At 46.7% G+C, this 25,768-nt stretch overlaps 1 protein-coding gene across 3 annotated transcripts in view; it reads left to right on the forward strand.

Annotated features, from left to right (window-relative positions):
• Positions 1 to 17,071: 17,071 nt before the first annotated feature.
• The window catches only part of AIP (aryl hydrocarbon receptor interacting protein), a 321,509-nt gene continuing 312,812 nt past the window's right edge, over positions 17,072 to 25,768 (forward strand). For 2 of the 3 annotated variants that reach the window (XM_069628969.1, XM_069628968.1), the window contains exon 1: positions 17,072 to 17,365. In XM_069628969.1, the coding sequence (XP_069485070.1) occupies positions 17,198 to 17,365 (168 nt within the window). In that variant the 5' untranslated portion in view covers positions 17,072 to 17,197. The remainder of the gene's footprint in view (positions 17,366 to 25,768) is intronic. The other variant, XM_069628970.1, reaches the window with a different exon arrangement.

Below are 25,768 nucleotides of genomic sequence, written 5' to 3' on the forward strand. Positions count from 1 at the left end.
AGCAAATGACCACCCAAGAAACTTGGTCTAATGAGGCTTGTATCACCTTATATTGAAGGGGCTTATCTGACAAGCTAAATGATTAGGGGCATGATTCATGAAAGTGTTTTATAATGGCGTAATCCCATGAAAGTGTTTTATAATGGCGTAATCCCATAGGAAAACATTCCATGAATCAGGCCCTAGCTCTCCATAGTTCCTAGACCTCCTAATCTTAAAGCCTTAATCCGTCTTGTCATACAGATAGACTTTTGCCTACAACAGCGTAAGGCTGAGAGACGAAAGACTAGATTGACGACTCTCAGAACTGTTCCTACTCCACAACCTTCCCCTGATACCGCCAGAGAATCCTCTGAACTTATGCAGATAGGTGCGGCCAGGGGTACTTTGTCATCTGAAGAAAGAACCAGGCCTTGTGCACAAGGGCTTTGCATGTACTGTGGTTCTTCCTCCCACCTTCTCCGCAACTGCCCATTGGCCCCTTCTTGAAGAAAGGAAAACCTCACCTCCCGGACATAGAAGGGACTCGGTTCCGGGAGCAATCAACAAGTCCCGACATATTCGAATTTGTGACTGTCCGTAGCACTAAAATGGAACATAAGCAGTTGTTAGTCCTCATGGTCTCTCTTCAATTACCAGGAGACTGCACCATCAAAGTTCCCGCACTAGTGGATTCGGGGGCGGATGGACTTTTTATGGATGCCACCTGGGCCTCACAAAATAACATCCTCCTCTCTACTAAAATCATTCCTGTACCTGTGGAAGGAGTGGACGGTTGGGAATTGAATAGTGGTTCAATTATTCACAATACCTCTCCAATCCACATTTGGATAAAACATCATCCAGAAATCATAGTCTTTGACATAATACAGACAGTACATGTTCCCTTGATTTTGGGGATTCCCTGGCTCATGCTCCATAATCCCTACATTGATTAGAAGGCTCACACTGTTTTCCTGGTTTCGCAAAACTGTATGAAACATTGTGTTCAGGAAGCTCATCCGGTAAATGAAGCAATACCAGCCTTGGGTACCACCATACTGATTCATTATCAGGAATGTCAATAAATGTTCTATAAAACATCTGTCCAGTCCTTACCACCCCACAGACCTGAAGACTGTGCAGTAAATCTGATCCCAGATACCTCAGTGCCATTTAATCGGATGTTACGTCTCACACCCCTGGAGAAGGAAGCCCTGAAGAACTATCTTCAACAAAATCTGTCAAATGGCTTAATCAGGGAGTCTGTGTCTCCAGCAGGCACCTCTGTTTTTTTCATACCAAAGAGAGACACCACAGAGTTAAGACCCTGGGCCTCATTACGAGTCCGCCGGTCTGGACTTAACGTTGCCGGTATAACCATACCGGCACCATTTACCAGATCAGCGAATTCCAACCATTGAATCTGGAAACACAACTACCAGAAACCGCCACTGCGGAGTCAATGCAGCCGAAAACTGCGTCGGCACAGAAATCCCCCGTTACCGCCAATACGTAACACTGTGCGCATTACAAGTAGCACGGACATGGAAACTCCGCCATAAAAATGGCGGAAATTCTGTGGACACGGTTGCTGTATCGGCGCCAGCGCATACATGACGTTAAACAGTGCCTGGTGAGCTGAATCAGTCCACAGGTGCACCAAATGAGCCCAGCTGGACCCTGCAGGCCACTGGGAGCCTACAAAAGGCCCACACCCACACCCAGCCAAACTCCAAACACAACTATGCAGGCAGCTGCAGTAGTAGCATTGGGACTGGGGCTATTGAACCTACAGGCAGCACTACACATGGTGGCAGTAATGGTGCAGAGGAGGAGAAGGCAGAGGCGGAGGGGGCGCAGGCGGCAGTTGGCAAACCCTGCCTGCACCCATGGCAAACCAAAATTGTGCAGGCGGCACGACCCTGCAGGCAGCCTGCAATACCCCACATCAGGGCATCACCCTGGAACCTGACTCCAGGACAGATCCACACATTATACCGGCTGGACCGTCCAACAATCATGTACATCACCACCATGATTGAGGACGACATCAGCAGCTGCATTGGCATTTCGACCGCAATCCCCCCCCCTACTGAAGGTGGTGTCGGTACTGCATTTTCTTGGCAGTGGAACATATCAGCACACTGTTGGTGAGCTGCACAAGCTCTCACAACCCTTTTTTCCAAGAATACTGGGTCAGGTACTGGATGCCCTGCTGCACCATGTATTGGAACACATCGCCCTACCCCGTGCCCTTGCCCAGATCATTGCCACCAAGTTGGCCTTCCATACCATTGCGGGTATGCCAAATTGCATTGGTGCAGTAGACTGCACCCACATAGAGCTCACAGTACCACGTGCAATGGAGATGGTGTACCGCAATAGGAAACTGTACCACTCACTGAATGTACAGATGGTATGTGATGCTGGACAAGTGATAACACATTGCTGCGCACGTTTCCCGGGTTCAACACATGACTCAATGATCCTGCGGAATTCAACATTGCCAAGGTACATGGAACGCTATGCTGGACAAAGCACATGGCTATTGGGTGAGTGCCACTGCCAATGCACGGGCCCTATGAAAGGGGGGGGTGCCTTGGGCAATGACGTGTGTGAGTGGCCTGCTACAACTGCAAATGCATCACCCCATGTCCCATGTAATGGACAGTCACCACAACCCACGAAGTTAGACATCACAGGTGGCCAGTGTGCTAATACACATCCTGGCAATAGAGATGAAGAACCAATACTAGTACAAGCTCATACAACTTGAGCCACTTGCTGAAGTCACCCACACTATGCACCACTGCCCCCATGCACATGATGTGTACACATGAGACATACTGCATCTACCACTTCATCACAGTCTATTGAGTGACTCCTCCATGTGGGTACATCACTGCACAATGCCGTACTCGCCACCCACAACTGGGCACAAGGCCAACTCCATATGCACAGCAAGGTGTTGGTAAAGTCCAAAAGCCAATGTCGACAACAATGAAACAAGAATGGTAATCACCCACTATTCAGACCACTGCCTGCCCCATATGGATGATTGACTAATGACACATTATTGCACTACATCTGATGAAGACATGTATACCACAAACACTGACATGTCCCCTCCATTTACATCCCATGTAGGTGATGCAGGATATGCACTCACGCCATGGCTGATGACGCCCATATGGAGGCCAAGGAACAGGCATGAGGAGGCCTACAACAGGGCACACGTCCGCACACGTGGCATGATTGAGAGGACATTTGGCCTACTGAAGGCCAGGTTCCGCTGTTTGAGCAGATCTGGCGGATCACTGCTGTACAACCCAGTGAAGACCGGTAAAATAGTGCTAGTGTGTGCCATGCTGCACAATCTGTACATGCGCAGGAACATTCTGCTGCCCCCAGACACAGAGGATGATGATGGAGTTGATGATGAAGATGGGGATGGGATGGCTGCACTCCCTCGCGGGGGGGCACAAGATGGACAACATGCACGGGAGACACTAATTCGCATTTACTTTTGAGAGACTGCACATGAACAGCATTACATGTACATGAAGATGCAGGTAAATAAATGGATTGAATGCAACTGAAATTACGGATGTCCACTCGTGAAAGAGTTTGCAAAGGTGATTTATTTTTAACAAAGTAGGAAAGAAGGTATATTGATAGGATAGCTGTACACCCGTGACCACCCACCACCCAAACGTGCTCACCCCAACCAGGCCCCAAAACACTAACCCCATAATGGACCTCCCCACCACCCAAACGTACCCACCCCCAACCAGGCCCCAAAACACTAACCCCATAATGGACCTCCCCCACCACCCAAACGTACTCACCCCCAACCAGGCCCCAGAACACTAACCCCATAATGGACCTCCCCCACCACCCAAACGTACCCACCCCCATACACCCATTTGTGTCCCTGAATGTCTTCTGGACAGCCATTTCTACATGGCACTATTTTACGGGGCGCTTGTGCACATGAGCGTCCTTCCTGGAGGGTCCACTCAGCCGACTAGACTGCCTCTGTCGGCTGGCAGTGGTGGAGCTCGATGGGGTGGTGCTGGTGGACGGCACTGGTGGTGGTACTGTTGGCACACGTCCAAGAAACGCCTGCTGGGCAACCAACATAGACTCTGCAATGGTGGATCTGACACTGTTGCCTTCCCGGACATGGCATGCCAAGGGGACGATGGTGGTGGCAAAACATCCAACGGCCCTGGAGAGCCGACACACTGATGTGGCAATGCTCTCCCGCTGCAGCCTGGCCTCCTTCCGCTGCAGCGGTAAAGAGAGGAACAGTGAAGGTGGTGACCCTGTCTCTTAGTACTACAATCTAGCAGAGAATGTACCTATTATCGGAACTAAAACAAAGCTTATAATTGGGTACTCCTGTATATTTTGATATGGGGGGGGTGACACTATCAAATGGGAGACTTGTATAGCAAAAATCGATAGATAGGTCAACTACCCTTTCTTTTTGTCCCTAAGTTGCAACAGGTCAATTCAAACACATTCCGGAAAAAACACAGAGTGTTTTGGCCACCACTCAGTTATTGAAAGCTATCAATTTCATTTATTTTAATTAATCTTATACAAAGTTAAAAAACCTGACAGAAAATCTGTACATTTTAACATCTTAACAAAAATTACTGAACCTGTGCACAAGCACTTACACTCTCCACGGTGTCGGTGCACCAAAACATTGGCCAATGGGTGTCACAGGAGAAGCAAAAGAAAAATCAAACCGTAGTTAAAACAAAAAAAGGGAAAAACAACCGAAGATGCTATTCATCAATGATGTTTCTATACTAGTAAGGTTCGCCTTCAAATTGGCGATATGCACCTTCACAAATTAATTCAGCTGTTAGTGTTGGTAGAGGTAGCTGTTTGTTCATAGATGGTTTAACACAGCCTCTCTATGTCACTAAATCTAGTTCATTAGCGGTGTACCTAGTGTTGTTGTTTAAACAGAGGACACCTTTTTAAAGATCAAGTAGGTGTAAAACAGGAGGGAACACAAGCTGGTAATAGTTCACTCAATTCTAGTTGACATATGTTTCGGCCATCATAGCTCTAACAGTGCACCCTCTATTTTACCGGTGCTGCTGGTATAGTTGGTATAGGCCGTCTTCAGGACAGAGGAATTATTTTGTGTGTAGTAGATACTTCCCAAATTCACAGTTGTTTATCAGACACTCTGTGTCGTACTTCAATTTCTTCGGGACATTCAAGAATGGCTCGGCGCCATCTGGCTTCTATCAAGATGCTTATTTTAGCTGATGTAATCATTCATCATTGCTTTCGTCTGATGATCCGCACACTGGAGCAGATGGAGGCAGTATTCTGGTGATGCACTCAATGTTGAACGCCGTGCCGCTGTTCACAAGGGTCACAGTCCCTTGTGGTGTACTTGATCTTTAAAAAGGTGTCCTCTGTTTAAACAACAACACTAGGTACACCGCTAAAGAACTAGATTTAGTGACATAGAGAGGCTGTGTTAAACCATCTATGAACAAACAGCTACCTCTATCAACACTAACAGCTGAATTAATTTGTGAAGGTGCGTATCGCCAATTTGAAGGCGAACCTTACTAGTATAGAAACGTCACTGATGAATTGCATCTTTGATTGTTTTTCCCTTTTTCTGTTTTAAATGCGGTTTGATTTTTCTTTTGCTTCTCCTGTGACACCCATTGGCCAATGTTTTGGTGCACCGACACCGTGGAGAGTGTAAGTGCTTGTGCACAGGTTCAGTAATTTTTGTTAAGATGTTAAAATGTACAGATTTTCTCTCAGGTTTTTTAACTTTGTATAAGATTAATTAAAATAAATGAAATTGATAGCTTTCAATAACTGAGTGGTGGCCAAAACACTCTGTGATTTTTCCGGAATGTGTTTGAATTGACTTGTTGCAACTTAGGGACAGAAAGAAGGGGTAGTTGACCTATTATCGGAAGAAATCAAACAACTTAGAAGACCAGGCAGAAATCTGTGTGCATAGGAGTAGCAAAGCACCTAAGCAGATTGTTGTTTTATCGACAAACAAACTATTTTACAAAACCAACCAATAGTAAATGAAAGAAAACAATTTTATTTTAATTCTGAATCAAAATTGTATAAAACTTCTTTGTTAAAAAAAGAAGAAGAAGAAATCTTCACATAACAAAAAGCCACATAACAAAAACAGTTCAGCGAGAGCAGACCTGAGGTCTGATACAACACATTTAAAATTGTGATGGGGTTAGTACGTGCATATTGTGTCTTGTTTACAGTTAATGTTCAAAATCAAGCACAAAAGTAGAGCACTTCTTAATGGGAACAGCTCTATTGTGGGAGAAACCTATTAGAAACCTTAGGTTTTTCTTGTGATGGTCGACATATGTTTCGGCTAATGGCAACAGAAAAAATCAGGCAATACACAATATGTCTGTTGTTGCAAGTAGAGCCGTCTTCAGGACAGAGAGAAGATGGTTTTTTCAGAGAGCTTGATTGTGTTGAGTACTTCTTATTAGCCGTACTTTGTATGAGTATAACCCACTAGACGTCTAATGGTGGACGATTCCTCATAGTTATTTTGTGCTGGCTGCTGTTATTTCAGCAGTACAAGGTTATTCTTCTGATGAAATGGATCACAACGATCTGCTTGGCTTCTTGTAAAAGCGCGTTTTTCTGGACAGGAGGATGCTGTTATTCTACGCCTGGCAGGGGTGCGGAATACCTGATGGAACACTGTCCGCCTATTTATGATACGGATGGTGACGTGACCATCCTCTTTGGTTCTTTTGCGGTATGGTCACTTAATTTGAAGACAGCACGGGTATGTTGAGAACCGGGTCCTCGGATGTAAACTGTTGGTATCCCTTATTTTTGCCAAAGGAGCTGGACGGTGTAGACGATCGCACGGGCATTCGAATTCCCATCGTGATGTCGATTGCATTATTAGGGAGCCTTTCTGGCCGTAAACCGGAAATTACCTGGCCTCCTCCCACTACAGCCTGGCCTCCTCCAGCTGCCTTTCCACAAGCTGTGTTAGGGTGCCATGGTGATCCTCCATCCGCTGCATGCGGGCACTCAGCTCTGCCATGGAGGGGGTTGGTGACCTCATGGGACTATGCAATGAGGGGGGGCTGAACTGTAGGTTGTGGAGGGATGACAGGTCATCCATGTTGTCTCCCTCTCCTCCTAGTTCAGCCTGCATGGCTGGGACACTGTTGTCACTGCAAGAAGCCTCCTCCGCAGTGCAGATGCTCCCCAGGCTTGCATCTGTGGGCATGATGGGTAGGTGCGCCACTTGTGTGGTGGCAGGCAGCATGGGGATGGTGGAGTTGGCTGGTGCATCCGTGCCAGATGCAGCTGGTGCCTGTGTTCAAGAGCAGCTTCCTTTGTCTTTCCTGGGTAGGGGTGGTGGGTTGGCTACGTGCAGGTGGACGTTGCCTCGTCTGTTGGGCATTGTCGCTGTCATTTGACATGGCTTTGGGGATACAGAGGGCATGCGGTTAGTTGTGTGCTGGTACTTGATGGGTCCATCACATGCATCAAACAGGATGATCAGTGAGCACTAGCATGTACACACATATGACTGTTGATGCACTCAGGTGTATGTGTCTCTGCTTGTACTCAGTCACGCACTGTGTGTACGTCCAGGGGCCATGTATTGTGGGTGTGTTGCTTCTCTTCTGGATTATCAGTGGGTCCATTGGGTCACTCTTGCCCTGACTGGGGGGAGTTATCAGTTGGTCCATTGGGTCACTCCTGCCCTGACTGGGGGGGGGGGGGTTATCAGTGGGTCCATTGGGTCACTCCTGCCCTGACTGGGGGGGGTTATCAGTGGGTCCCTCCTGGGGTTCAATCACACTCATGGTTTTGTAATCTGTGCACTTACCGGCATCTGCAGGTGGGCTCACTCCTACCACAGCATCTCCAATACCATGTATGCCCTAAAGGTGAAGGACACTGCTGCAGTGCTCCTCCCACGTCTGCAGTTTTAGTGGGGATGCAGGGCCTCCATCCGTGCCAGTGCTGCGCTGGCGGTGTGCAGCAATGAGGTTGCGCACTCTGAGCATGAGGTCATCCCACCTCTTGTGGCAGTCCTTCACGCTGCGTGTCGTCACCCCGACTGCTGTGCACTTGCGTGCTGCTTCAGCCCACACCTCTTTACGGTGTTGCTGGGTGGCACGCCACTGGTCTGTACTGAACAGCATTTCTGCATGCTGCACTAAATGGTCCACAAGCACTGTCAGCTCTGCCTCACTGAAGCGCTGCTTTCGCTGTCTTTGTGCTGGAATCCTGGATGCCATGGTGGTGGATGCTTTTTGCTGCTCAGAGAGGTGATCTGGCCTGTGGTGTCTGAGGCTGGCCGTGGATTGTGGTTTAATTAATGGCCACCTCTCTGTTTCCGGTTTTCGCGGTAATGGTATTTCCGCTTCCGGTGATTCCGTGTCCGTGCCGATGGTCACGGGTTTTGCAGTGCTTTTTGTGGCGTAATGTCCGTTTCTGTGGGTGTTTACGTGGCGACAGTGACACGGTTTCCGCGTTGGTGTGGTGCACGCGACCGACAAGCCGTAATCGGCTGCTCATTCCGCAACCTTGCGGACGCTGAAACTGTGTCAAGATCGTCACGGAATCTCCGCATTCCGGACCGGCGGACTCGTAATGAGGCCCCCTGTCTGGATTATAGGGGCCTAAGTTCAGTAACTATAAAGGATACAAATGTCTACTCCCACTCATCCCAGACATCAGTTACGCAGTACAATCAGCCAACATCTTTACCAAACTAGATCTTAGGGTTGCCTACCATTTGAATCACATAAAACCAGGTGATGAGTGGAAAACAGCTTTTAGGACACGCTTTGGTCACCTCAAGTATGCTGTCATGCCCTTTACTTATTTATTTATTTTAATTTTTGGAATGCGCCAACATGCCCGCAAGCCTCAGGGCACACACAGAACAAGGGACAGGACATACTAAACATGAACTAAGCTGAGAGAGGTGAAGATACAAGTTCTTAGTCGAGGTTGAAGAGGTGGGTTTTTACAGCCTTTTTAAAAAGAGAGTAATTCTGAATTTGGCGTATGGCTGCTGGAAGTAAGTTCCAAAGGATAGGGGCCTGAGAGTCAAAACTGGTGCCTCCGAACCTGGCAAGCTTGGAACTCGGCTGGACAAGTACCGTAGCTCAAGTAGAGCAAAGGTTCTATTCTTTGGCTTGATCTTAATGCGCTCAGATAGGTATGTGGGACTTGATAGAGACACACATTTGTGCGCTACTGTGAGCGTTTTGTGTGTTATTCTCTGTTTCACAGAAAGCCAGTGTAGCTTTTTCCTAAAGGAGGAGATGTGGGTGCAACGCGATTGTTTGAAGATAGTGCGCACAGCATTATTTTGTGTGATTTGGAGAGCTTGTATGTTTGCGGAGGTGGTGCCGGTGAACAGGCTGTTGCAATAGTCCAGCCTAGAATGTATTAATGCTGTGGACAGAAGAGCGCAGTTGTCAGTTGTTATGAAAGGTCGAACATATTGTATTCATTTATTGATGAGTCCACAGCATGACCGGGTATTGGAAACATGAGGCTTCATGGAAAGTTCATCATCCAGGATAACACCCAGTGTTTTCACTTTCCTAAGGACGGTTATGACATTGTCCGCGATCAGGAAATTGGAGTAGACTGAAGTTAGCTTGCTCCGAGAGTTCTTTGGTCTCGCAAATGCACCCGCGGTCTTTCAAAGCTATATGGATCATCCCTTCTTGGATTTCTTGTTTCACAATGTCATCATGAACTTAGGCAACATCTTGGTTTATTCCAACTCACCAACGGAACATGTACCTCATGTCAAGGCTGTCCCTCGTCGTCTGCAAGAGAACCATCCACAGGATAAACCTGAAAAATGCTATTTTGACACTTCAACCGTGCCATATTTGGGGTATGTTTTGACTTTAGAAGGTATTTCAATGGATCCACACAAGGTCTCGGCTATTCTACGATGGAACCGCCCACGAAATGTCAAGGAAGTTCAGAGGTTCTTAGGTCTGGCAAACTTTTATAGGAAGTTCATTCCGTCCTTTTCTCAGGAGGTTCTTCCCATCTCCTCACTCTTGAAAAAAATACTCCCTTCGTCTGGCATCCTAAGGCTGAGCTCCTGGCTCTTAAACTGGCCTGCAAAGAGTGGAGACATAATTTATTGGGAGCTAAACAAGAAACAAAACTGATCATCGCAATCTTGCCCTTTTACAATCATTTGAGTGTCGGAACAGCCGCCAAGATCGATGGGGCTATTTTTTCTCTCAGTTTCAGTTCCACCTTACTTTCATTGCAGGCCCAGAAAACACAATAGCAGATGCATTATCACAAATGGATTCTTTGTCTCTTGAAAAACCTGAAAGGTGTGAGAAAATGTTTCCTCACAAAACCTTTGTGAGGCTTGTACAAATCTTCTTACAGGAAATCCAACAAGCCTACAATCAAACAGATACCACATTGTGTCAATTAACAAACAACAAAGGGCTGTGGTTCCATGATTCCACTTAGTACATACCTACAGAGGTCTTGCACCGCAAGTTAATGGAGATCTGTCACAGCTCTAAACTTGCAGGCCATAGAGGTGTTAAATCCGCAATACACTTGATTAGACGTCACTTCTTGGTGGCCCAAATTACATCTTCAATTACAACAGTACTGTGGATCCTGCTTGGTCTGTGCTCAAGTCAAGACACCCTGAAAAACACCTGATGGTAAACTGCTACAACCCTTAGTAACATCACGTCCTTGGGAAATTATAGTCACGGATTGCGTTGTTGATCTACCTCCTTGCAAGAACTACACCACCATCATGGTGACCATAGATACATATTCCAGGATGGCCCACTTCACACCTTGCCTGAAAATACCTTCTGCCTTGGAAATTAGCACATTTTTCGTGGCACAAATCTTCAACATCCATGGTTGCTCAAATCCATTATCTCCGATAGAGGGTGTCAGTACGCTTCAGCCTTCTGGAAAGCCCTGTGTAAGAGCTTATTAATACGCCTTTCCATGTCATTAGGTTACCATCCCAAATCCAACGGGATCACTGAACGTACCAATCAAACATTGGAACAATATCTGCGTTGTTTCGTTTCAGCCATCCAAGATGATTGGGTCGACTCATTACCATCTGTGGAATTCTCATACGACAATTCCCTACACAGCTCCACCGGTATGACACCTTTCTATTGCAACTATGAATTTTACCACTCATGGATTCCTTCTATTCCAACCAAGGGTTCATCCGTACCAGCTGTTGAAGAAACCATATCTCTATTGCATGAAACTCAGAAAAAAACATGTCACGTCTGACTCCAGCACGCAAAAGTGCCAAACATTATGCCTATCAGTATCGCAGCCCTAACCCTTCCTATCAAACAGGAGATCAAGTCTGGTTGTCCAGCAAATACTTACCAGCCCATCTTCATAGGGGCAAGTTTGCCCCTGATACTTTGGACCGTTTAAGATATCTTAGAAAATAAATCCAGTGGTTTTCAAGCTACAAATACCTTCATCCTGGCATTGAATACATTCTGTTTTTCATTCATCCCTACTCAAACCCGTATACCCAGATGTTTCAGCATACCACCAGACTCTTCCACCTCCTCCTGTGTTCTGTAATCAGCAACAAGAATACAAAGTTGAGTATATCTGCGATTACCGTTTTGCATGAAGGAAAGCTGCAGTACTGTATAAACTAGAAGGGATATCCACCGTCAGAAAGAACTTGGGAACCATCCACTCATCTTTACGCACCTACCTTGCTGTACCGTTTCCATCGTCAACATCCCTAGAAACCGGGTATGATCCGGCTTGCGCGGGTGCAGGGGGGGTCATGATGTTAGAACCAGGCCCTGTCCCATGTCCTTATTTGACAGGTGGCGTGCAATCCGCCAACCGAGACCAACAACTTGCCGAACAAGATATGGCGCCATCCGGAAATTGACAACCATTAAGTTAGTCCATTTTAGCCAACCACAACATGGTGGCAGTGGATGCCAACCATCAAACCGGACTACATCCGCCAACCACAACATGGTGTCAGACCTCCAATTGGGCGCTGAGCCTTTGGAGGAGGAGCTTCCGCCCATACACAACACCTTGCATTGCAACTATTCCCTGTTGCAGTGACGCTTCTGTTCCACTGTGACTTTCTTCTGTCTTGTTACACTCTTGTTTCCTGCTATCACGCCTTTGTGTGTCCTTGCTCTTTCTAGCCTGCCTTTCTATTTGATCTCCAAGGTCTCCTGTAATTTTTGGGTTTATGCAAAGCCTGCTTTTGTTTCTCTCCCATCCCTTTATGCCTCCAGTACTCTTAGCATTACTCTACTATTCAGACTTCAGTGGAGACTCCAACTCTGCCATCTCTTGAGCTTCATCCATGGCATCCATCCAGCTTCTTCAGCACATCAAACAGCACCAAGGTTTTTTACTCACACAGGAGTTCTCCTTGGGTTTTGCCAGCTTTATCTGTCTTAATGCAGAAAACCCTGGCATCAGGAGAGCAGAGGCCTTATGTACATCACAAAAGAACTGCTGAAAAAGACTCGGGTAAGCAAAAGCCTAAATCCTGGTCCTCTCCAGGCTGGCCTACTGCAACAGCCTCTTCCTCAGTCTGCCTAAACCCTCACTTTGCCCCGTTCAACTAATCCATAATACTACTGCGAGACTTATTCTTGGCCTCAAGCCCAGGGACTGCATCTCTCAAGCCCAAAAAGATCTCCACTGGCCCCCGGTGGCTGCGCGGATTAAGTTCAAAACCCTCTGCATCATCCACACGGTTTTCTGGGTCCAGGGACCTCACTACATCCAACTCTTTCCCTAAATACCTCCTTCTAAGAGACCTTCGGTCATTTAGCTGCAATTCTCTGCAGATCAGATGCTATTCCAAGCAGAGAGTGTGGGGTAGATCGCTTAGCCTCGGCAGGAGCATCCCTTTGTAATGGCCTCCCTGCCCCTCTCAGGCTTCTGCCTCATCTCCTTAAGTTCCGGAAGATTCTCAAGACCCAACATTTCTCTTCTTCATTCCTTCCCCCCCTGGCTAATGCCGCCCTGTCGCATTGACTGGCTGTCTGGTCCCTTCTGAACTCCACAGGGCACCATGCCCTCTTCGCCCAATTGCCCCAGCACCCTGTCTTCCTGCTACCACCCCACAACCTGCACTTGCCCTTCCGTGCCTCTTTCCGCTGACAAGCCTGGCGGGATGTGCATCGCTACCCCAGTCCTCGCACTTTGCATGTGCTCCTCACTCCCTGCTTCTCCTGGCACTTGCCCAACTGGCCTCCCCTTAGTACTTGCCTTGTCCCTTTGGCCCTCTTCTTCCCTTCCTCCTCCTGCTCCCCCCTGCACTTGTATACCTCCTCTTGTCCCGCACCTCCCGCCCACCATAGCATTTCCCCTTCTGCCCCAACCTCCTCCTCCCTGCACTTTTTTAACGCTTTTGCATGATCCCAATGGTACAAGGCCTAGTAGGATGTTATTGTTTTTTTCTTCCCTCCTCGCTACCCCCCTTTTTTGTCTTGCAGCACCTTGAAACACCATTGTTTGTCTAGGGCTTTACAAATAACCATTAAATAAATAAAATAAATGAAGTTTAACCTGGCTGGAAAGTAGGAATCATGATACGTGGCTGCAGACAGCAATAGACCAAAGGTTTATGTGCCACAATGTTAGCCAACATTGAGATAACGAGCGAAGGAATATGTATTGCCAATATGCACTATGAAAGGCCTGTGGCCTTTGCACATTTAATTTTACTGTGGAGGCCCACATGCAGAGGACAACCAAGCGCGCAGGCATCAATGCAGAAATCAATATGATTGCTGGAATAGATATACACAGAAGCCAGTAAACCTTTCAAAACTGCAATCATTCAAGGCATGCTGTAATTTTAGTGACGCAAACTTTGCTTTCTTTTTATTGTTGCTCATTGCACATCTTGCCCTGGCTGCAACAGGGCACCCAGCTTGGTGCGAAATCGACCCTTCCCCCCTCCTCCCTTCCCAGTCCGTTCGTGCCATTTCTATATATTAACCCACCGCTTTTGTATTCGAATTCTGTTTATTTCAGAAAAGAAGTGGCCCACTTGGCCCAAAAAACTGCCCCACACTATTCATTTTTTTTTCCGGGCATTGCCCTATTGGAGTATAGGAACATCCGAGCATGTCTGCACCTCGCCAAGGGCCATCTTTGAAAAAATACATAAATGTTGTGGGACAAGTTGCATTTATACAGTTTGAATGGAAGTACATATTTTCATATGTGGAATACTTGGCTTGAAATATTTAGTTGTGTTTCATTGCACAGCTTGCCATTAATATTGTTAAATTTTGTGGCATGTGTTCCCAAAACAAAACTCCCTCTGACACACTGTGAACGCTGGATGAAGGGTTGCATTGTAATGTGTCCTTGAATATACTGCACTAACAATGTGAAGACCAAAATGTGTTGAATATCCACAAAGTAGTGATAAAATTCACTGTATTGAAAGCTTACATAGGAATGTTAAGTTTCTATTAGTGAGATCTGTCTTTCGAATCGGTTGGTCATCCATCACATAGAGAGAATGGAAACACGACAAAATGTAAGAAAAGTTTTAAATAATATTTCTGCAGGTGAGGATGGCAAGTGTGCTGTATGCTACATAATTAACGTTGCGACGGATGACTGTTCAATTTGACGCAAATAATAGACATTGTACATGATAATTGTAACCTAAATTGAAAGTTAACATAAATATGTACTGTGTATATACAATTATACATTAGGTACTGGAATATATTTTTGAATTCTCGATTTTACATAGCTATAGTATACTAATGTGCGCTTGTTATGGGTACGGTCTACGGCTTCTTCAACCGCAATTGGACAATAATCATCAACAACGCATCTGTGATAACCATTACCTGGGAAGATCGCCAGACACCAATCTGTCCTTTTGTGGTTGCAGTTATAAAGAGCAACATGTCAGACTATAGGTTCTGAAAACTTGCGTATGTGAAAGTGTTGCATTTGAAATTTAAACCACTAATTTCTTCTCTGTAATGGAACGCCATGTGCGCCGATCAGAAATCAGTGATGGAAGATAATAACTTTCTGTGAAGAATGGAAAGACGGATTAATCGATCGATCAAACGTAATCAGCATTATAAGATCACCGTTCACACTTAAACAAAAAATTTGAACCATGCGATGTTCGCTAGCTATAATCTCGATTGGAAAAAGATAGCCATGTTTTTGCAGACTTAATTACCTCTTTTCAGCATTATGTCAAAATTAAAAGTACTTGTTACATTCCCCGCTATTGCTGTTTTCTTCAAAACAAACAGTTTTTATAATTTTTGTGAAAAGAAACAAAGGTTTTGCATCTGTTGTGGATGTTTATGTTCCTAGCTCTGCGCTAGATTACGTTATCACGTTGGTGATGACAGGGTTCGTTTGGCTACGCTGCCGACCATCGCCATTAAAATTGGTGGCGCTCATTATGAGCATCTAGTGATGTCAGCGTTAGGGGCGGGTGATCTGAATTAGTGCCGTTAGGGCGATGGTTCAACGGATAAGATTAGCACAAGATGGCGGTACCCGACCCATTGTTTCCGCAAGTGTCAAAATGAGAAAAACTTGGATACGTTTCATTGGAAATATTTTTAAGAATGATTGATGTATGATCTAAAATACATGCCCGATATATTGGGCAAATACAATTCTGACCGAACTAGCCCTTTAAACCCTGATGTTGACAGAACAGGACACACATGTTAAACAGCTCAAAGACTTCCCTGTTAACAAAGGCCCTGCAATGTCCAATGTAGAGCATTTCACTGTTAGCACCTGCATTCATATGCATACCTTTTTTGGGCAATTGTGATGTGGGGTTAGTACTTGCATGCCAGGGGGGTGAATGGAATGGTAGAGAGGGCACAGGAGACTGCTCATTATAACAGCAGTCCTTAAGTGGGTGCTTTCAGACTTAAAAGAGAGTTAACTGCTTGTAACATTGAAGCTGTGCTAGAATAGTCTCATTAGAATTAAGTTAGATGTCCTCACACAAATAAGTTGGCTGCTCCCTCACTGTCTCTGACGTTAGGGCCTCCCCACAGTGGCAGACTTAACGGTCGGCAGACAGACAAATGGCGAGCGGGCCCCTGTGCCCTGCCCCACCCCCTTCCCTTCCCAGTCTCTCTGAGACACATGTTGCAGTGAGACCCGAAATTCAGCATATGGTCACGGCGCACTGTAATGGAGGCAATTAATCTATTAATGGACTTTAAACACCTGCTGCGTGGTCCACTGCAGCTCGGTCCAGGGTGCTCTGACCGGGCAGTTTACTTCTCGCCATATCCCCTCTTCAGAAACGCACGCTTCTCTGCTCTAGCAAGTGTTTAATGTATTATAGTTAAGAAATAATGCAGATTTAAGCAGACCTGAATTCTGCTTGTTGTAATATTAGTTCAGGGCTGGATATCTGCGCTCTGGCCTTAAAAATCACAACTTAAATCAAATGAATCATGTGTCCCTGAAGTTCATCTTTGCGCAACTCTGCCCACTTTGGGGCCCCGCCTCCAGGACCCGCCCACTTGGGGGCCCTTTCCTTAAATCTGCCACTGCTCCCCAACATTTGAAGGGTTAACCCCCACAACCCAGAAAAGTAGGTTTCCTTGCAACCCTGCTCTTGCACAGAACGAATCCCCAAAATACACTGAAATATCACAACCCCTCCCCCCACCCGACTTACTACATACATGCCAACCCTGAACCCTGCCAATTTAGGCGTGAGTCCCGATTGTCGTAGTAAAAATGTTTCAATGTTGTGCTGCCTCCCTCCTAAAACAATTCTAACGCCAATGCATTCTAACGTGGAATCTCACTCCAAGCTATTCCAAAACGTTGCCATGTATGTTTCTCTAGATAAAAATTCCCTTGGTAACGGAGGAATTATGGTGTTCATGCGCTCAACGCCACGATGCTGTCTTCTTAGCCCCCCGCCCTTCCGCAACCTTGCACTAGGCTACGCCAGTCTTCCTGCTCTTGTCACGCACTGCAAAGACAACGAGGCACCACATGGATGAAGTGCGCAACCCGAGGCACGTGACTTTCCAGACACGCCTAAACGTGCATCCCACGTGATGATGGGGTGGAGCGCTCCTAAGGTCCCTTTCTCGGATGGGAACTAAACACTACCATGGCGGAATCTGAACAGGGGGTTTGTCATGGGGAGCGCCACAAAAATGACAGGGGATGCTGTGGTAAGGAAGGGAAAGAAGTGGAAATAGGCAGCGAGCATGGTATGCTGAAAAAAGAAGTGCGGGCCGGCAGAGGCGAGACATCGCAATATAGGGATGGGACTAAGGTGAGTGACGCCATTTCCACAGGAACTGAACCTAGAGTACAAAAGTGAGCTTCTTTGCTCTTTGGTTACATCTTCAACCCGAGTAAACCGGCACGGGAATGTGTGAATGAAGTAGGGAGAACACGATGTAGCCAAAGATGTTTAGTGAGAGTACCTACGCCAGAAACTCTGTCCAACGGGTCCCTTCACTGCCTTTTACCCTACTCTTCCTAGTCGACCATCGGTCACTTTAAACTTACGTTATGTTTTAATGGTATATTGTCATACCTACGTGTGGGTGGCAGAGCTCTACAGTGGGAGAAAACACGGTGACCATATTTGTACTGTGTTGATTCTTACAACTTGTGCCTCCTGTTGTAGGAAAATGGGAACAGTGTTGAAATGGCACATTTTTGGAGGAATAACAATGTTCACACACCCACCACGCTACTCTCGCTGCTTCCCACCCAGTTATCATTTTCCTGCCCATCCGGACAGGGACTATGTGCCACTGGGCTGCATGCTTCTAAGGCTATAATGTCTGGCTCTTGAGGAGCAGCAGCAGCATTATGATTCCTGCCCCTTCATCCTTCCTGCCGGGGATACATTGAGGAAAGGTGGGTACGTTCCTTCCTGAGTGCCTGCTCGGCGCCCAGGTTAAAGTATTTGTATTTCTTTAAAGAGCATGTGTGTCAATTTAACGTAGAAACGAATTATAATAACACATTTTCAAATGTCAGATGCATTCCCACAAACGATGCCTGTACAATAGCATAAAGATGAGAAAAACTAGTGAGGTAGTTTATGATGGTGTAAAGAATTAGGCCATATACCGAGAACAAAACAAACGGGAACTAAATCTATATAAGAATACAGGTGCCTTCTAAAGGTAATATTTGAGCAGACCAGTGCTTCAACCTAAAGTATTTGAATATACAAAATTACATTATTAAGCATCACTGGAGGCAGTGGTGGAGTCGGCTAGGGAGGATGAGGGAGAAGACTGGGGAGCGCCCTACTTAGCAAGTAAGTGATGTTTAAGCCAAACATTTAAGAGATCTGCAGTTGGGCTTGCTTGGATTATTATGGGCAGTGGGTTCCAGTAGGGATACAGAAGCGAGAGGAGGTACAAGGAGGGTATGGGACTGCAAGGCTGAGTGCAGAGGAGGATTGGAGGGAACACGATGGTTTGTAAACTGAGGTACAATCAGACGGGTACAGAGATTCAAGACCATTGATAGCTTTGAAGACTAGAAGGAACTTAAACAGTGAGAGGTTGTTCATGGTGCGCTAACCAGCATGATGTTGGTAGGAGTGGGGGAGAATATGGGTAAGTTGTAAAGAGTGCTGTTAGCAAAGTTGAGGACTTTCTCTAGCGGGAGGAAGCAGTAGGGAAGTACACCTAGCAATATGATTAAGCTGTAGTCCAGTTCGCTGAGCACAAGAGTGGAGATTAGAGTTTTTTTCAGAGTGGGTAGCAAGAAAAGGACTCCTTTTCCAATTGTAGAGGAGGTTAATAGTAGCAGCAGTGGTAGTGATGAATTGTTGTAGTCGTAGGTTGCTATCAAAGAGGGACCCAAGATTGCAAGAAATTGAGATGGGAGGGGAGAGGAGAGGGTATGGATGGCATTGAAAGCTGGAAGAAAGATGACTTCTGTTTTTGAAAAGTTCAGCATGAGGCAGCAGAGAGTCATCCAGTGACAAATTGCAGTGAGACAGTTTAATCTGTTCCGAGATGACTGAGGTGAAGGAGGCAAAGGAGAAAAATAATGCGAGTTTTGTCAGCATAAAAGTGATCGTGAAATCCAAAGGAGTAGATGAGTCTTCCTAGGGCAGAGCTATAAAGGATGAAGAGCAGGGGAACAAGAACTGATCCTTGGGGGGGACACAGATGGAGAGAACGGTGAGGTCAGAAGTTTGCAAGTTCCAAGAGATTTTAAAAAATCGACCTTCGATATACAAGGCAATCCAGGAAAGAGCGGATTTACGAAACTCAAGGGCCTGGAGAATGAGGTGGAGCGAGGAGTGGCTGACAGTGTCATAAGATGCAGAAAGGTCACAAAGGAGGAGTATAGAACATAGTTTGGAGTGATTAGTATAGGAGAGAAAGTTGGAGAAATGCGTGAGTGCAGTAGAGTGTTTCCTATGGACGTCAGGTTGGTGTGGATCTCCAAGGCCATTATCCTCAAGGTACTTAGTGATACGGTTGAAGACCACCCGCTCATGGACTTTGAACAATGGGGAAGGAGAAAAACTGGGCGATAGTTTGCTGGGACATTTGGGTCAGGAGGGGGTTTCTTCATTAAGGGTAAGACGGTTGAGAATTGGAGAGATGTAAGAGATCAGAGAGAAAGGTTAAAGAGCTAAGAGAGATAAGGGTAAATCTTTGACCGATGGGGAGGGAAAGGGTCGATGGGAGCACAAGATGTATTGGCACTGCGAAGGATGGGAGCTAATTCAATAGGGGAGAAGTGGTTGGGGGAGAGGGCAAGAGAACTCACCTGAGTGCAGAGCACAGATGGGCAGTGTAACAGCCAGTCTTCATCCCTAAAATCAGGCAAATGCAACTGCAAAATACTGCCAACAAAAAACATTAAACAACTGACACATGGGAGCCTGCCCAATGTTTCAGTCTTCATGCCGAAGGCACTCTGGTATTTTTATTGACTGATAGGAAGGGGAACCTAAAAGAACATCTTTTAGCTGGCATGAATGACTGGATGCAAAGAAGCATGGATTGCAAACCGATATCTGCATTAAAGTTAACCTACATTTACTTGCTGAAAATGTACTCTCACTGGCAATAGGGGCTACCTTTTACTCCCTTGAACGAGTTTACTCTCAGATTCAAAAATATCTACTTTAAAATCATTGCTAGAGTTCAACCAAGGCAACAGTTCCTTTGTGCTTGGGAATGGGTAAAGAGGGTAATGATCAGTGATGTCAATAGTTCCCATTAGATATTTTAATAGTGAAAGATGCTATGTCCATTTTAGTTTTTGGTGGCTGCTTTTACTATTAAAAAATAAAAACTACAGAACAGTGCATGATGGGTATGGCGCCCGCATTTACCGGAATCTAGTACCAGTGGTTGCTGATGCACCCATGCACCACTCATAAAACTTAGAGTTTGAGAAGTATATTTTTACCTTTTAAAAATCTTCCATAGTGCTCTACACCCTGTGGTTTGGAATTCTGGGACTGCAAGGGTTGCAGACATCAGACCATCACGGGCTAAGATACAGGTTGGGCATCTTGAAATGGAAAAAGTAGTCTGTATACTGGGCATGGGCGAATCACACCAGCATGCAAGGATCGGCATGAATAACGCACAGTAATGGATCAGTGTTACATTGTTTTATTTATGGAAAGCCGGAGCTCCCCTGGAAAGAGAGTAGAGGAAAGGAATCTACAATTGGTAGAACCCATGGCAACCTCGTCCATGAGCTTCCTTTCATCCAAGAGAAAAGGAAGAGGGTACAGAGGACCCATAAAACAATCTTCTCACAAGAGTTTTTATAAAGAAGAGTGAAAGAAATCGTTAAATAAGTACTATGGTGAAACGAGGCGCAATTGGGACGAACTGCAGGAAGGAAGGGGAGCTTCTTACTCCTCCTCCTCCTCCTTTTCGTCATCAGCAAATGACGCAAGGTCTCGCAGGAAGATGATGACCCAAAAGGAAAACAACTTGATAGCAAACTTATGTGATTTAGTGAAGGTGGGCACCCAACAGGCTTCCTCACAATATGCAAAAATAAGGATAACGCACCCCGTTGGGGAATGAGACCAGAAAATAAGTTGCAAGGAGAACAAACTTTATATAAAATAGTGTGCAAGCCAAACTCTCTGCTGCCAGAGAGTGCTTTGCCAGAAAGTACACAGGCAGCACATTATAAGAGGCAAAATCGTCAGCTACTATGTCATCACATACAGTACAAAATCGGGGTGCGGATTGGAGGGGCCATATGGCACAGCCTGCTCTATATAGGGGAGGCCAGGCTGCAATTAGCCTTCCCGGTCGGTCAGCTGGGCTCATCTCCGCTGTGAAGGTCAGGACAAATATGAAACCTCCCTATCTGTCTAAGCTAAACAACAGGAACTTGATAGTGAGAGAATAATGGCAAACATAAAATCCTTGCATGAATGGGGGTACTTGGAGAAAACGGGTTAATATATTGTCATTCTGCTGGGGGCGTGGCTAACGAGCATGTGAGGAAGACGTGTTTCGGCAGAGCTCTCCTGCCTGATCCTTACAAATGATCCTAAACTCGGTACACAGATGGTGAAAAGCAGACATAATCCTATCAGTAGGTGCCCAAGGTGAAGTGGCGACTGGCGCCTGCTGAAAATTCAATTCGAATGCGTTGCAGCAGTGTGTGGCAGAGCGGAGGGGAGACGATCCAAGATGGCGCGGACCGCTCAGGGGACGTGAGAAAGAGGAGACCGTCGAAGCAACCATAGAGAGACTGGGCAGCACAAGACCGGCCGCCGCGACGAACAGCAGCTAGAACACCTCTGGTTGAGAGGGCAGTGGCGGAGCAGGGTGCAAAGGGCGGAATCGACCCCCAGCCTGTGGGCGGCCTGGGCTCAGCGCAGACAGCGGTCCGCATGGCAAGACCGGCGAGGCTGCCCAAGATCCCAGACGCTTGAAGGCGAGAGAGGAGGGGTTCTGGACCCCCGTCACAGCAAGCGGCTAGACAGCAACGAAAAACAGGGCGCCACAGCGGCCCCCCTGTTCCCACAGAGCTATAGTGGGCAGGGATATCCTAACACCCAGAGATTTTGAATGAGTGCATCCCGGCACGCAACACCTCCAAAGCAAACGGAGGGTAGGTGACAGGCTCAGCCCCCTAGTGAGCCGCAACGGTGCAAAAAGAAAAACATCCAGAACAGTAACACGCCGACTGCGTACCCTGAGGTCAAGACACCGACCAGCTACCCAGACACCTGCTGCGGAGTACTGACCACAGCCAACAACAGAGGAGTCGCCAGAACACGGAGGGAAGAGAGATACACTGCAGCTCTGATTCCCCCAGAGGCACAACTGAACTGAGGGAGAAGTCCACAGGCATGAAGCACCAAGGGACAAGGTATAACGGCATCTATAACCTGCATCATTTGGGGAAAACCTGCATGCGTTTCTAAAGCCGGGATCATCTGCCACACAGACAACTGAACACAATAAATAATAAGGTTGACCACAGCAGTACTCCGAGCAAACCGCTCCCCAGATAGAGGCAAACTTTCAGGAAGAGACCAGCGCAACGGGAAGTACTACGAGGAGGTGGGCTGGTGGCTGAGAACCCTATGAAATAAGTAGAGAACTGCTGACCCGGTGACAAGACGGACTAGCGAGAGCCTCACTCACCCAGTGAGATTCAGAGGAAGCGCCAACTGCACACAGAACAGCAATTAGGTGAGGGGGCCCACGGAGGACTCAAATCCGGCACATAACGGACCACGACCAGCACACAAATGCCAGACGGGTGCAAGAAAGCGGCAACACACCAGAAGAGTACTCCAGCAACCCCTAGACAAGCCACGATAGACAATTATGCGAGGAAGGCAGACTCGTCGGAAGACCTCCAGCACGGAGAGAAACCACCTGAAGGCGCAGCAAGCAACAGAGCAAAAGGCGGTCCTGGAAGCGATTGCAGCTATGCGGGCCTCAATGGAGACACACATAGGGGAGATGAAATGCGACATGGGACTGCTACTCCAGGATCTCTGGAATCTAGCTGGCAGAGTGGGCGAGACGGAGAAGACGCTCACACAGACAGTAGGTAGAACTAAGGATCTGGAAGACACTGTAAGACAGTTGACCACCCAAGTGAAAACGCTACAAGATCGAGCAGAAGATGTAGAAGGCAGGGCGCGATCCGGGTTCTAGATCTCCCGGAAGGCACTGAAGGAAAGGACCCAACGGAATATGTGGAGAACTTACTCCTTCAAGAATTAGGTCCGGGTAACCTGTCGCAAGGTTTCACAATAGAAAGGGCCCATCGTGCTCTCACCAAGAAACCCCCGCCGGGAGCCCCACCGAGGCCCATTATAGCGAAAGTACTCAATTTAGATAAAGAAAAGATACTCACATTTTCAAGGCTCGGTGGTATAATCCAGAGGAATTCTGCGACCCTGGCCATCTATCCAGACTACACAATACAGCGCAATATGTACCCACGAAAAAGAGAGACTGCGGCAACAGAACCTAAAATACATGCTCCTCTCTCCGGCCAAAATGAAAATACTCTACAACAGTAAATCCTGGTTCTTTGACACTCCGGAGGAAGTCAATTCATGGATGGATGATCATAACCTAGGCCACCTACCTGATAAGAACACAAACAGATCTGGAAAGAATAACTCGCAAAACTGAAACACCTTCTCTTGCCAACTCACCTAATTACCGACAATGCAGGCAAAAAACACAGCAGGACCAGACTCTGCAACCCAATCGTATTGGCTCACACATGAATGGACCAGTCACGGGTGAGCATGAAGGCAGGCACACGACAGACACGTTTGCCCAACGACGCCCCCTGTCGACTCTGCGAGAGACAAACACTTGCCAATTGAAATGAACTAAGGACACAATTAGTGTCCACCCACCAATGCCCACGACCTGCAGCTAATGGTGGGGATGCCTCGACGGAAACACACCGGTGGGCAAAAAGTTTCTAGTTGTTCACATTTGAAGCTACGGTCACAGTACGAATTAAGTTGCTTAAGACTCACAAATCCCCCTTAAACAAGGGCTCATGCCAATACATCTCATCTAAGGAACAGGGAAGAGAAGCCCAGGAGAAAACACAAAATGAGCCAAATAAGAACCGCAAATCCCACACCATTATGAATACGGCTGAATATACGGCGGGGGAAGCAAACGGAACCCCTCAAACCAGTTTACCACAACTGCCCATGGCGAAGAAGAGCTTCGAGGAGCCCGGAAAGAACGTTCCAGACGGTGGAAACTCTGAGAATAGTCAAGTGGAACATGCACGGTTTGAATAATTATGTCAAGAGGATGCAAATCCTGTCCTACCTGCGCAGGAAATCCCATTCAGATTGCCCTACTGCAGGAGACCCACTTTACACCAGACAAACAAACACGACCTCAGTAAGTGGAAAGGAAAAGGATTTGGTTCGGCATACTCAAATTATGGCAGAGGTGTGCTCCTATAGGTAGCACCAGGGGCGGCGTTCCGATTACTCCACAGCTACTCGGACACGGAAGGGCGGTTCATACCCCTATATTGGTTCGTAGATAAATCAGCGTTTTGTATCATAAACACATATGCGCCCAACCACAAGGCAGCTGCTTTTAACTGTTCACTCTACCCCATCTTGGCCCCATACAGAGACGCACACTGGATATGGGGAGGTGATTTTGTGTTCTGGACCCCACACTGGACAGATCAAATCAAATGAGTGTCCCACTCACCCCTGACTCGGGCTTTACTATTACTAATCGGGGACCAGCACCTACAGCAGATGTGGAGATGTCTGAACTACTCTAATCGTGAATACTCTTTTTACTCTGGAGTACACAATGCATACACGAGAATAGATTACATCTTCACGGGGAAAGAACACCTGGGGAATGTAACGGGGGCAGCTTACGAGGGGAGGACACTATCAGACCACTCCCCCTTAATACTCCAATGGATCCTTACAGATTGCCCTAAGCCTATCCCCACTTGGAATCTCGGAGCGGAAGCACTACGAGACACAGCCTTTAGGGAGGAACTGAGATCCCAATCAGAACAGTACTTTGAATTAAACTTGGGTAGTGCAACGGACACCAGTGTCGAATGGGAAGCATATAAAGTGGTCATGAGAGGCACAGCGATAGCTAAGATAGGGGGCACCCAGAAAACAATAGAAAGCCACATTACTGCAATAGAGGCACAGATCAAAGACCTGGAACAGAGTAACAACCTGGGAACAGACACTGAAAAGGCACTTATGCAACTCTGACTGCAATGCATGGAGCAGTGGGAGAAACTGGGAGACTTTAGCTTCAGGAGATGCACTGAGAAAATACATGGGCAGGGAGATCAACCTGGCAGACTACTGGCCTGGCTAGTCAGGGTGTAGACGCAAAAGAAGAGATTAAAGAAATCATTGATGAAATGGGTCAATTGAAGAGATCACAAAGTGAAATTAACCAAATCTTTGAGAACTTCTACACCAAACTGTACGAAGACACCTCCCCCTCTAATAAAACTGAAATAATAGAGACCCTTGAGGACATAAGACTACCAACCCTCACAGCAGAACGAGACATGCTAGATAGCCCACTTACACTAGAGGAGATACAAGGGGTCATAACCTCACTGCCCACGGGCAAGGTGCCCGGCTGTGATGGATTGCCCCTCGAATTCTACAAGGAATATGCAGACATACTGGAACAAGCACTTATAT

This window comes from Ambystoma mexicanum, chromosome 12 (assembly GCF_040938575.1).
Source record: "Ambystoma mexicanum isolate Mex_15411 chromosome 12, UKY_AmexF1_1, whole genome shotgun sequence".
Lineage (NCBI taxonomy): Eukaryota > Metazoa > Chordata > Amphibia > Caudata > Ambystomatidae > Ambystoma > Ambystoma mexicanum.